Source organism: Pelobates fuscus, chromosome 3 (genome assembly GCF_036172605.1).
Source record: "Pelobates fuscus isolate aPelFus1 chromosome 3, aPelFus1.pri, whole genome shotgun sequence".
In the NCBI taxonomy this organism is placed as follows: domain Eukaryota; kingdom Metazoa; phylum Chordata; class Amphibia; order Anura; family Pelobatidae; genus Pelobates; species Pelobates fuscus.
In genome coordinates, this window is record NC_086319.1 from 108,326,865 (window position 1) to 108,339,820 (window position 12,956).

A 12,956-nucleotide genomic window follows, 5' to 3' on the forward strand; every position below is an offset into this window, starting at 1 on the left:
GCAGTTGGGCCACAGGGGAAACCTATCGTAGCAGGAGTATAGTGCGCAGGGATCGGTCTGCAGGTGTCAGGGTACCTGAAGCCTCTACCTCTGAGAGAGGTAGAGACTTAGAAGTTTATCCGTCCGGACGGCATGTCTCCTCGGCCCCTCGCGGTTCACTCGGTCTTGCTAACGCCGGCCGCGAGGGAGTCACTTCCTTTTATAGCAGGAGGACCGGAGGTCGACGTCATGACGCCAACCCGGAACGTCCTGTCACTCAAATCTCGGGAGACGAATCAGGACTCGCCGGAGGCGTGTCTTCTCTCCCTAGCCAGGATACTTAACAGTGGCTCTCTCATTTACTCATTGCCCTGTCGTGGTTCTAGTCCGCCTAGTCACACAGTGCTTTGTTACTCTCTTGCCTTTTGGTTCTGATCCGGCTTTGGTATTTACTCTCCTGTCTTTCTGTTATCCTTGACCCGGCTTGTCTCTCGCTTACCTGTCTTCTCGTTCCCTCGACCTCGGCTTGTCTCTGACCATTCTATCGTAGTTATACGTTAAGTCCGGCCATTCTAAGGACCGGTATACGTATCTGCTACTCTTTGTACTCTGCGTGTTGGATCCCTGACCCGATCCTGACATTACGACAGGGCCATGGATCCTGCAGGTACAAATTGTCAGCTTGGTTCTCCTTATCTTAGGTTTGACGCCATGGATCATAGGATGGATCAGATGGCTCTAGCACTACAGGCGCTGCTATCTCGTCCTATTAATCCACCTGAGGAGATGCGTAATATGTCTGCTTCTTCTGTGGGTTCAGGGCTAGAGGTAGCTACTGTAGGTGCTTCTTCCCGAGTTACCCCACCTGTACGTTATGCTGGTTCTCCTGAAAGGTGTCGTGGCTTTTTGAACCAGATCAGTATCCATTTCGAGCTACAGCCCCGTTCATACCCTACTGATAGGGCAAAAGTGGGATTTATTATTACCTTACTCATTGAGAAAGCTCTGAGATGGGCTAATCCGTTGTGGGAGAATGATAATCCATTAGTCTATAACTATAATGCCTTTGTAGCTGCTTTTAAAAGAACTTTTGATCCCCCTGGCAGGAGGGTCAATGCAGCCAGATTACTGTTGCGCCTTAGACAAGACAACCAAACACTTGTGGATTACGCACTAGAGTTCAGGTCTTTGGCGGCAGAGGTAAAATGGAATGAACAGGCCTATATAGACGTATTTTTAAATGGATTATCCGATGTAATACTTGATGAGGTAGCGACAAGAGAGCTTCCCGAGAACCTGGAGGACTTAATTTCCTTTATCTCTCGTATTGACGAACGTCTAAGGGAGAGGCAGAATACTCGAGATAGAACCGGTAAATCTTACTTTAGACTAGCACCATCATTTCAAATTTCTGAAACCAAAACTCCACAGGTTTCAGAACCTATGCAGTTAGGCCTTACTCGTCTCTCAGAGGAGGAGAGACAGTACAGGAGAAGGGAGGGACTGTGTATGTATTGTGGGGCCAGAGGTCATGTACGTTTGAGCTGTCCCAGTCGTCCGGGAAACGCTCGCACCTAAGTTTCTCTAGAGGACAGACCTTGGGTGTTTCGATTTTGTCCTCTACTCATAACTACAAAGAACATAGACTCCTATTACCGGTCTCTTTAACTTGGGAAAAGGGAACTTTAGAGACTATGGCATTGATAGACTCCGGCGCTGCTGAGAGTTTTATCGACCAAAAGTTTCTCACCAAACACACTATCCCATCCCAGTTAAGGAAGACACCCTTGGCTGTTGAGGCCATTGATGGTAGACCTTTAGTTGAGCCTGTGATTTTCCGGGAGACCACACCTCTTTACTTAACTACTGGTATTCTACACAAGGAGGAAATATCCCTACTACTCATTTCATCTCCTTCTGTTCCCATAGTCCTGGGATACTCCTGGCTTAAGAGACATAACCCCGTTATAGATTGGAGATCAGGGGAAATAGTTTCGTGGGGTCAGGATTGTCAAGAGAATTGTTTAAAGAAAGTGTCACCTCTTTGTAGTGTCAACTCACTTAATAACGCTACCGACTCTACCAAAGTACAGATACCGTCCTTGTATCAAGATTTAAAGGCAGTATTTGACAAAGGAAAGGCTGATACCTTACCACCACATAGGCCTTTTGATTGCAAAATTAATTTACTTTCTGGTACTATGCCCCCCAGGGGTCATGTATACCCTTTGTCTACGAATGAAAACTTAGTTCTAGAGGAGTATATTCGTGAAAACCTAGACAAGGGGTTCATTAGAAGATCCTCCTCTCCTGCTGGGGCTGGATTTTTTTTTGTTAAAAAGAAGGATGGTTCTTTAAGACCCTGCATTGACTACCGAGGTCTTAACAAGATAACCATTAGAAATGTATATCCGATTCCCTTGATCACCGAGCTTTTTGATCGATTAAAAAGTTCTAAGATTTTCACTAAGTTAGACCTTAGAGGTGCTTATAATTTGGTGAGAATTCACGACGGAGACGAGTGGAAAACTGCATTCAATACTCGATATGGGCACTATGAGTATACTGTAATGCCTTTTGGTCTCTGCAATGCCCCGGCGGTATTTCAGGACCTTATTAATGAGGTTCTTAGGGAGTTTCAAGATGACTGTGTGATTGTATACCTTGATGATATACTTATACATTCCAGGGATATTGAAACTCACCACGGACAAGTCAGAAGGGTTTTACACAAACTTCTTCAGCATGGCTTATACTGCAAACTAGAGAAATGCAGCTTTGACCAATCCCAAACTACCTTTCTTGGTTATGTGATTTCTGGGGAGGGGTTTGAAATGGATCCGGAGAAGCTCCAATCCATATTAGATTGGCCTTTACCTAAGGGTCTCAAGGCTATCCAGAGATTTATTGGTTTCTCCAATTACTACAGACGTTTCATTAAGGGATACTCCTCTATCATTGCTCCCATCACCAATATGACCAAACAAGGGGCTGATACTAAGAATTGGTCTACTGAAGCACTTCTGGCTTTTAAGACACTCAAGGAGCTGTTTGCTTCCGCACCAATTTTAGTTCACCCTGATACTACACTACCTTTCCTACTCGAAGTTGACGCTTCTGAGACAGGTATAGGTGCTGTTCTGTCCCAAAGGTTGGGTGTAGATAAACCATTACATCCTTGTGGATACTTTTCCAAAAAATTGTCAGGTACTGAAAGCAGATATGACATTGGTGACAGGGAACTACTAGCGGTTATAATGGCCTTGAAGGAGTGGAGACATTTATTGGAGGGTACTTTGCATCCTGTTACTATTTTGACAGATCATAAAAACTTATCCTATATTGGAGAGGCTAAACGACTATCATCTAGACAGGCTCGTTGGTCCATATTTCTCACTCACTTCAACTACGTACTCACATATAGGCCAGGTTCTAAGAATTCTAAAGCCGATGCCTTATCTCGCCAATATGAACCTGCTGCCGTATCTGAGCCGGTTTTGTCCTCTATAGTACCCAAGTGTAACATTATCGCTAACACTACTCTCAAAGTCCATTCTCCGCTACTTGATCAGATAAGGAGCTTGCAGCATCTGGCACCTAGACTGACTCCGGCTTCCAGACATTTCGTTCCTCCTGAACTCCAATTGGAGCTCTTACAGTGTCTGCACGAGAGTAAGGTGGCTGGTCATCCGGGTGTTCGCAAGACGTATTCTTTGATCTCCAAGGATTTCTGGTGGCCTTCGTTACGGAAGGATGTTAAGGATTTTATCGGAGTTTGTGAGGTCTGTACTAAAACTAAACTACCGCATTCGCTTCCTTGTGGTCTTCTACAACCTCTGGAAATTCCTGACAAACCTTGGTCCTGTGTGGCTATGGACTTTATTGTGGATTTGCCTGTTTCTAAAAGGCACACTGTTATCCTCACCGTAGTCGATAGGTTTACCAAGATGGCACATTTCGTACCTTTGCCTAAACTCCCGACTTCTCCTGAATTAGCGGAGATATTTGCTAAAGAGATTTTTCGCTTGCATGGGATTCCTTCGGAGATCACTTCTGATAGAGGCTCCCAATTTGTTTCACGTTTTTGGAGATCCTTCTGTTCTCAATTAGGCATCAAATTGAATTTTTCGTCCGCCTATCATCCTCAGTCTAACGGAGCTGCCGAACGAACCAACCAGAAGATTGAGCAATACTTACGTTGTTTTGTTTCCGAACACCAGGACGATTGGGTCGGTTTGATTCCTTGGGCGGAGTTTGCGCACAACAATCTCGTTTGTGACTCTACGCATTCAAGCCCCTTCTTCATGAACTATGGCTTTCATCCATCTATTCTTCCCTCGGTTTTTCCTTCCCAAGGAGTGCCGTCGGTTGATGTCCATGTGGCCAATTTGAGGAAGTTGTGGGATCAGACTCGACAGATTCTTCTACACAATTCTATACTGGTTAAGAAACATGCTGACAAACGTAGAAGGGCGGCTCCGAATTTTGTTCCAGGCGATAGAGTTTGGTTGAGTACTAGGAATATTCGCCTTAAAGTTCCTTCCATGAAATTCGCTCCTCGTTATATTGGTCCCTACAGGATCTTGACTCGAATTAACCCAGTGGCGTATCGTCTAGCTCTCCCAGCTACTTTACGCATCCCGAACTCCTTTCACGTGTCATTGCTGAAACCTCTAATCTGTAACAGATTCTCCTCCACAATCGCCCCTCCGCGCCCTGTTCAGGTGGAGGGTCAGGAGGAGTATGAGGTTAACTCCATTATTGATTCTCGTGTCTCCCGGGGGAGAGTACAATATTTGGTTGACTGGAAGGGTTATGGTCCTGAGGAGAGGAGTTGGGTACCACAAGAGGATGTTCATGCTCCTCGCCTTCGCAGGGCATTTCACTCCCGCTTTCCATCTCGCCCCGGCTCCTTCCGCCCGGTGGGCGTATCTGAGAGGGGGGGTACTGTCAGGGTACCTGAAGCCTCTACCTCTGAGAGAGGTAGAGACTTAGAAGTTTATCCGTCCGGACGGCATGTCTCCTCGGCCCCTCGCGGTTCACTCGGTCTTGCTAACGCCGGCCGCGAGGGAGTCACTTCCTTTTATAGCAGGAGGACCGGAGGTCGACGTCATGACGCCAACCCGGAACGTCCTGTCACTCAAATCTCGGGAGACGAATCAGGACTCGCCGGAGGCGTGTCTTCTCTCCCTAGCCAGGATACTTAACAGTGGCTCTCTCATTTACTCATTGCCTTGTCGTGGTTCTAGTCCGCCTAGTCACACAGTGCTTTGTTACTCTCTTGCCTTTTGGTTCTGATCCGGCTTTGGTATTTACTCTCCTGTCTTTCTGTTATCCTTGACCCGGCTTGTCTCTCGCTTACCTGTCTTCTCGTTCCCTTGACCTCGGCTTGTCTCTGACCATTCTATCGTAGTTATACGTTAAGTCCGGCCATTCTAAGGACCGGTATACGTATCTGCTACTCTTTGTACTCTGCGTGTTGGATCCCTGACCCGATCCTGACAGCAGGCAGCAGAGGGACAGAGATGGATATAAGTCGTCTGGCTATCTTCTCTCGATCTTAGAGGAATTCATTGACATGAATGTAGAGGATAAAAAGGATGTAAAGAAAAAGGGGATGAGAAAAGGCGGTGGTATGAGAAGATACCCAAGTCTTTTGGTAATTGGTTTTGGGCTTTTTTACATCCATGCGATTGTAATTGGCGAGAAGGCATCGGTATTAAGCTCCCCATAGTTTTGTTAGCTAGATGTAATATGGGAAGCTTATCGTACATATGGGGGTTTAGCATGGTGGAAGTACGATGGCAGTTAATTAAAAAAAAATGTTCTGGCTACCCAATGATAGCCAAAGCAAATGGGGCACAACAAGCACAAAAGCCATGGCTGTGGGGTAGCCCACAGCCTCGGCAGGTGCTTCGAGCAGGATACAGACCAGTTCTACCACTGGTGCCTTTGGCTCTATGGCAGCATCCATTGCCACAGGGGCAAACCCCAGTGAGCTTAGGTGCGATGCTACCCTGGCTGAGCCGCTACGCTGTTCGTTTTGCGCGTGTTTTTTTTCGGGTTTTAGGATTGGGAAGCAGTTAGGCAGTTATGTGACTTGATATCAGTTTTGGAGTTCATTGAGGTGGTTAGGGAGAATTTTTTCAAGGAGGTACGGCTAGCTAGGATGGCAGGGCCATTTGAGACGTTCCTGTTGAAAAAATGTAAATGATGATATTGTTTTATGTTCAGGTTCTTACGCATCATTTGACAAAGCGGTCGAGTTGTCTAAGTGGTCTAGGGGAAATGCTCTGTTGGTCTAAGGCAGATGTAGACTGTTGGCTTTTGGACCGTTACCCATACATTCTGAATGCCATCACTTATTAAGATGCTTTTTCAAAGGCAAGTGGATTTGTGTCTGCCGATGGGATTTTCCATCTCATGTGCTTACTTGAAAATATTTAGCACTTTTGTGGAATGTGTAGTTAGAGAGGAAGCTGGTAATCGATTTATCGTTCACCACCTGGATGATTTTCTTTGTGTGGGATCTTCTAAATTTAAAGTCTTGCCGATACGTGATGAGAACATTGGAATGGGTGTAACATTGGCGGCTGACAAAACGGAGGGCCCAGCTACATGTTTTACTTCCTAGGGTGGAGATCGATTTGGAGATTGGTGGGTGTAGGCTTTCTATGGACCAAGTGATTGCAGTGCGCAGGTTGTGGCAACAGTAAAAGAGGCCAGGAAGGTGACAGTGAGGCAGTTACAATATTTGATCTTTTATCCCGATGGGGTGAGTTTTTTGGCTAAGGCTACTTGTGGGAAGGAATCAGCTTATCACTTTATTCAGAGTCACTGCTGCTATGAAGGCAGACCTGGAAGTATGGGAAACATTTCCTAGGCAATTAAGCGGGACAATGTTTTTTTAGAAAAAAGGCGGTTTCTTCTGAGGAGCTGGAGCTCTTTATTGACGCTTCAGGGAGAGTGAGCTTTGGGACTTATTTTAGAGATCAATGGTGCGCAGAGGATTGACGTGCGGAATGGAAAATAAGACCACTCATTCGCAAACTTGCATTCCTTGCGTTGTTTCCATTGGTGTGGCACTTTCATTGTGGGATGGGCAATTGAGGAATAGGAAAGTTATATTCTTTATTCACAATACGTTGGTTGGTCTCACTTTAATCACCCGTTTGCTTCATCCATTACAGTGGTGCATGGACATGGGCATACAAAAAAAAACATTCTTATTATGAAGTATGTTATTTACTTGAGCTTTTGTGTTTGCTTCCTTACGGTTGGTTGGTTGCATGGTTCGTGGGCCATTAATATATACATCAGGTACAGAAGAGAGCTGCAGTCATGTTCCAAAGTCAGCAGCTGGGTGTTCTGGTGGACCAGGTTACATTGGCTCGGGTTTCAGGTGGAAATAGATGTGTTGGTAGGTGTTTAGCAAGTTGGATAAGGTAGGGATCCCCAGATTTTAGTCTATTTCATGTAGGAGGTAATGACCTGGTACAGATGCAAAAGCGTGAGTTGGATAAACAAGTGGAAAGAGATGTGGACCAATTGAAGGAGTTAGTGGCTCTCTGGTTTCACTGGAAACATGCTAGGCATCATGCTTCAGGATTAAGGTCAATAAATTGATGGTAGTATTCTTAAAAAATGTCGGCAGGTTGGTGATTAGGCACCTGGAGCTGGAATGCATGTTGGTGGTTATATTTGCCTGGATGGGGTACATCGTTCGGATGGTGGTCTCAACCTTTTCAATTTGGGAGTTCAGTAAGGTTTGGCCAGGGCATTGTATTTTGGGGGTGACAGTGCTCAGGCATCTTTAGGGGTCAAGGTCTGAGCTGTGGCAGGGGGCTGGATAGGTAAATTTGGGGGTGGAACTATTATATGGTTTACAAATTTGTATGGTAGGTTACGAGCTGGCCTGTGGCTCAGAACCTGGGGATGTAGGGGTATCTCTGTACATTGGATCATTTGGGCAAGTTGTGTTTCATGGTGTTATTTAAGTTGCTATAATGTTATGGTGTTATGTTGTTAATTTTGGGGTCCATGTCATGTTGTGGGGGGTTATTGATATACAGGGTTTGTTTGACAATGACGTTTCCTATTAAAATTGCTATTATATTATATTAAAAGATGTGGACAGAATTTTACCCAACATATTGGTGTCTGTGTATTATTGGGTACGTAAGTTTTTTTTTATTCTTTATGCCCAAGGGTACAACTATGCACCTGTCATGTAATATTTGGTCCTTAAATCAGAACTGGCCTTTCTCTTAAATTGCCAGTTCCCTTTTTTATTTTATATAAATCATCCCAGTAAGCACGTCTGCATTGTAGGCCATACAATACCTTGTGTGCACTCATACCTTCTTGCACAAAAAAGCCTACCCAAGTGCATCCTTTCAGTGGCTCCTTGCACACTAATTCGCCAGCATGGCATTGGTTGAAACATAGATTCTGTGCAGAGTGTGTTTGCCATGACAGGTAAATAATAATGGAAAAGTCAGTTTTTCTTTTTCTTTAAACAATACTACCAATAACTACATTTTATTTGGCTCTTGGGTTGTGCAGAAATCTCACAAGTTACAGGTGTCCTTAAGGGGTTAAACATTGAATGTAAAGGGAAATCATTACTTTGATATTACTTTGGCTTTTGTAAGAATATTGTAATATGAGGATCAGGGCGACATATGTTCCACTAGAATAAAGGACACAAAGAGGCAACAAGTCATTCACTTCTGCAGTGGCTATATACTCAAAGTTTCACGCACAGTCATACGATCAACATTTTGTGTTTCTCACTTACTTAATTATTTTGGTTCACTGTGAGTTGTACAGTGAGGTTACTTTGTCTCTGACAATGTTTTCTCAGAATTAATTAAGAAAACCAACATGTGTTAGAGTATCGAATATAACTCCAGGGGAAACTGTAGATGACCTCTTTCATACCTCTTACACAATGCAATTTCTGTGCTTTTAAACAGTTGTTCCAGGTTAGCTTCCAACCAGGAGATATCCACGTGTTAGGACTTGATGTTTACCTCTCTCATTCCGAATAAGGCTGAATTTCACTAGCTGGAAGCACACACAGTAATTGGGATTCCCCCGGCTAACTTGTGGTCATAAATGTGACACAGAAATCAAACCATTAATCTTGGAATAGTTTGACTTGTATATCTCTCCAGGTACTGTGTTACTGGATTCACAAAAATATATATTCAATATCTGGGGATGAATATTAACCTTCTGCATTATAAGAAAAATTCGAGTGTAAGTATTGACCCAATTAAGTGAAAACATGGTTCATTCTGCTGGTGATCCATTGGCAGCTAAGTAGTTTTAGAGCACATTTGCCTTTAAAGCCAATGTTTACCTTTTAATTCATGCATGTTGTACATGTTGTTGATTTATACATTTTATTAGGACAATCAAGCCTGCCGCAAATTAAAATAAAACACAAAGGATTTATTTGTTTAACAGAATTGCAGTGAACTGAAAATTGGAGGAATTTGAAAATGTCGGTAAAAAAAAAAAAAGCCAAGCTGTGACTATAGGAGTAGGAAATACAGGTGATACTTGAAAAATTAGATCCTCTCCAGGCTGCGGTCATCCCTGCTGCTTGTGCACCTTTTTCTTCCACACTTTTCCCTTCCACATAACTTTCTATTAATGTGCTTTGATACAGAACTTTGGGAACATCCAACTTCCTTCGCAATTACCTTTTGAGGCTTTCCCTCCTTATGGAGGGTGTCAATGATGTTTCTCTGCACAACTGTCAGGTCAGCAGTCTTTCCCATGATTGTGATTCCTACTGAACCAGACTGAAAGACCATTTAAAGGCTCAGAAACACTTTGCAGGTGTTATGGCTTACTTAGCTGATTAGAGTGGGGCACTGTGAGCCAAGAATATTGCACCTTTTTTACAATATTCTAATTTACTGAGATAGTGGATTTGGGGTTTTCATAAGCTGTAAGCCATAATCATCGCACTTATGAAAAATCACGGCTTGAACTATCTTGCTTTGCATGTAATGCGTCTATCTCATATATTAGTTTCCCCTTTTACGTTGCATTACTGAAATAAATGAACTTTTGCACGATATTCTAATTTTTCGAGTATCACCTATACATCTAAATCAGCACTTTATTTTACTACAATTCTGTGTTTTGTGAATGATCACCAAAAATAAAATTCTAGAGTAATAACTAATGGTTGTTCTTTCTTTCAAAACACTATCCGTTCCTTCAAATTATTGCAGCAGCAATTATTATTATTATTATTATTGGCATTTATATAGTGTCAACTTAATCCATAGCGCTTTACAATATTATAATAAATGTGACAATTACAAACTCTTACAGTAACACTACTAGTTGTACAAGCTTACAGAGCACACAGTGGTTTAAACACTTTTTTTTTTTTTAAATGTGGTTTTCCTGGCACTATAAGTGGTTATTCTTAGTATCCAATAAACCTTGGGCAGGATAGGCTCATGTTTGAAACATATTTATCCCAATAAATGCGTGATAACTGTAGACCATACAAACAGTATGTAAGCTCATTGAGCAGGGCCCTCCACCTCTCTGTTCCTGTACATCCAGTTGTCTGGTTACAATTACATGTCTGGTAGTCCACCCATTGTACAGCGCTACAAAATCTGATGGCGCTATATAAATAATAAAATAATAACAGTAGTTTAACACTGCTTCAATTTGGCCTCTTTGTCGAGTAGTTGTACCTTAAAAGGGTAGAAAAGTCACTTACTGTGCAGGTCCTCTCTGTCTCTAGTCCCATCCACCTCTCCATCTGGAAGGATTCGTAGGAAGTATCCCCCGTTATTGCAATACAATAGCTTCGGTTTCTTGTAATTGCCCAGAGGAAGGTCGAATTTCTCAGTCAATGCTGCAAAGGTTGTGATATCTCCCTCTGCCATCTTTCGGACTTCCCCAGCTCCGTGGTCCCTTCAATGCTGAAAGGAAAAGGGTATTATTCGAAACCTACAAATTGAAGTTGTTTTGTACTGTTGCATAAAATAATTAGCAATAGAAGTAGAATGCATAAAATGTAAGAATGGTAGTTGGGAAAGTGTGATGCATTTCTTTTTGGAAAATTGTCATTGCTCACTTGCTGATTATACAGTTTTTTTACACCCACACTGCATAGTAATATATTTATTTTAAATATAAAATGTAGATAAAAGTAAAATTAGATTTTTTCTCAAATATATTTGTATTGAAGAATTTGCAGGTTTACAAGTATAACAAGCTCAGGTGTGACATTTATACTTATTGAAAGAAAACATTCTATAAAATTAATTCCATCATAATAACCAAAGTACTTGAGACTTATCATAGGAACGAATGGATTTATGTAAAATCATTTATGTATTCATTAGTTTTATTGAGGTTTTGGGATTGAATAGTACAGAACAATGTGAGCATTTTCAACAAGCATTCACAGAGGTCGCGCGCTGGTATATCAAGCCGAAGAAACATAATCATAAAATCTGCTGTTATATGGTTTATAATAAACAGGTATATTTTAAATATAACAAATAATAATTTAGATGCGATAATTTTAAAATTATAAATATATCCTGTATATGTACTTTGTCTTTGTGTTCAATACAGTTGTGTGTTTCACAAGAGAGAACAGAAAGAAGGAAAAAATAATTTAAGAAAGTTTTCCAAGTAGCACATAGTGCTCAGATCACGGCAATACAGTCCGTCACTAATTAAATAATGACAAAAGTGCATACTATAATGTGTTACGTAGAAAGGTAAAAGAAACACTTAATATAAAATGCTTGGGAACCTCAGCCTTAATAGCAAGTATTCGACAGAAAGCCTTAAGACGCCTGAGTACTAAATAACATTCTATAAGTAGCTCAGTAAGCAAGTGGGAGGTATTGTCTCCTATAAAATTAATTATGTAGCGGACAGGGCCTGACTGCCAGGTCTGCAAGACGTCTGTTACGAAAGCTCCCGGACAAAATTGAGATTTGTTAGGTCACTACTGGATACTAAGGCACACTAAATTTACACAGAATAGCTTGGGTTCGACTCACCTGCCAGTGACAAGCTGTGACCGTAGTCAACAATGTCTTGGAGGGGCCTCTGAGCATCTTGCAGCCTAGCACATATTGAGGAAGGGAGAGGCAGCTGATCTCCAATTTATGGCAGTGTAACGGTGACTGGACCGGTGACGTTGATCCCAGTCTTCACCATAGAGGTTCCTGTGAAAGATGGAGGCACGCAGCAACAATGTGTATCTGATACCACTTGGCAAGCAACATGGTGGCTGCCACAGGCTCTTCCGACCTTGGCGGTGGAGGGTGGGATTGCTGGATTGGCTCACCTCTATTTTTTAGGCCTTTTGGGAAAAGCTGGTGGCTTGCATGCAAATCACGGTCCCTGCTGCACCAACTAATCATACTCCTCAGGGTCTCTCACTTATAATGAAGCAGAAAAAAGCAATCCCACCGCATCCAGACCACACAAGGAGGACAAACGAATGGTGTATCGGAGTGGTGAAGAGCTGGCGCGACCATTAATCATGCCTCCACTCATGCAGGCCCAATTTTAATATATCACCGGGGAGAATGAAGCATTCCATATCCTGCTACGCTGGCCGCAAAATGGGATATTTCATCACACAACCACTTTGCCAATGCTAGGCTGTGGCCTAGCCTAGATTGGCATAGGTTGACTTCATCAGGATTTGCACCGAAATGTGGGTCAGGCGGTCTTGATATGGGGTGTTTATCTCTTTTTAAAAAATGTTTGTGGGCACTTCACCTCACTTTGTTGTTTCACTTTGGTAATTTAAGGAATTTAATGAATTACTTTGCTGGGATTATGATTTAACAGATTACATTTTTCATTTTTATTCTAATCTCCTATGCCTGTCTACTTAGATTTTAAGGGAGAGAGGCTCCATCTACATACAATAATTTCTCTGTATATACAACTATTATTATTAT

General features: G+C 42.5%; 1 protein-coding gene across 2 annotated transcripts in view; it reads right to left on the bottom strand.

Moving 5' to 3' along the window:
- Positions 1–12,956, bottom strand: part of FGF1 (fibroblast growth factor 1) — a 204,959-nt gene that overhangs the window by 18,401 nt on the left and 173,602 nt on the right. For both annotated transcript variants that reach the window (XM_063447406.1, XM_063447405.1), the window contains exon 2: positions 10,739–10,943. In XM_063447406.1, coding sequence (XP_063303476.1) covers positions 10,739–10,907 — 169 coding nt within the window. In that variant the 5' untranslated portion in view covers positions 10,908–10,943. The remainder of the gene's footprint in view (positions 1–10,738; positions 10,944–12,956) is intronic.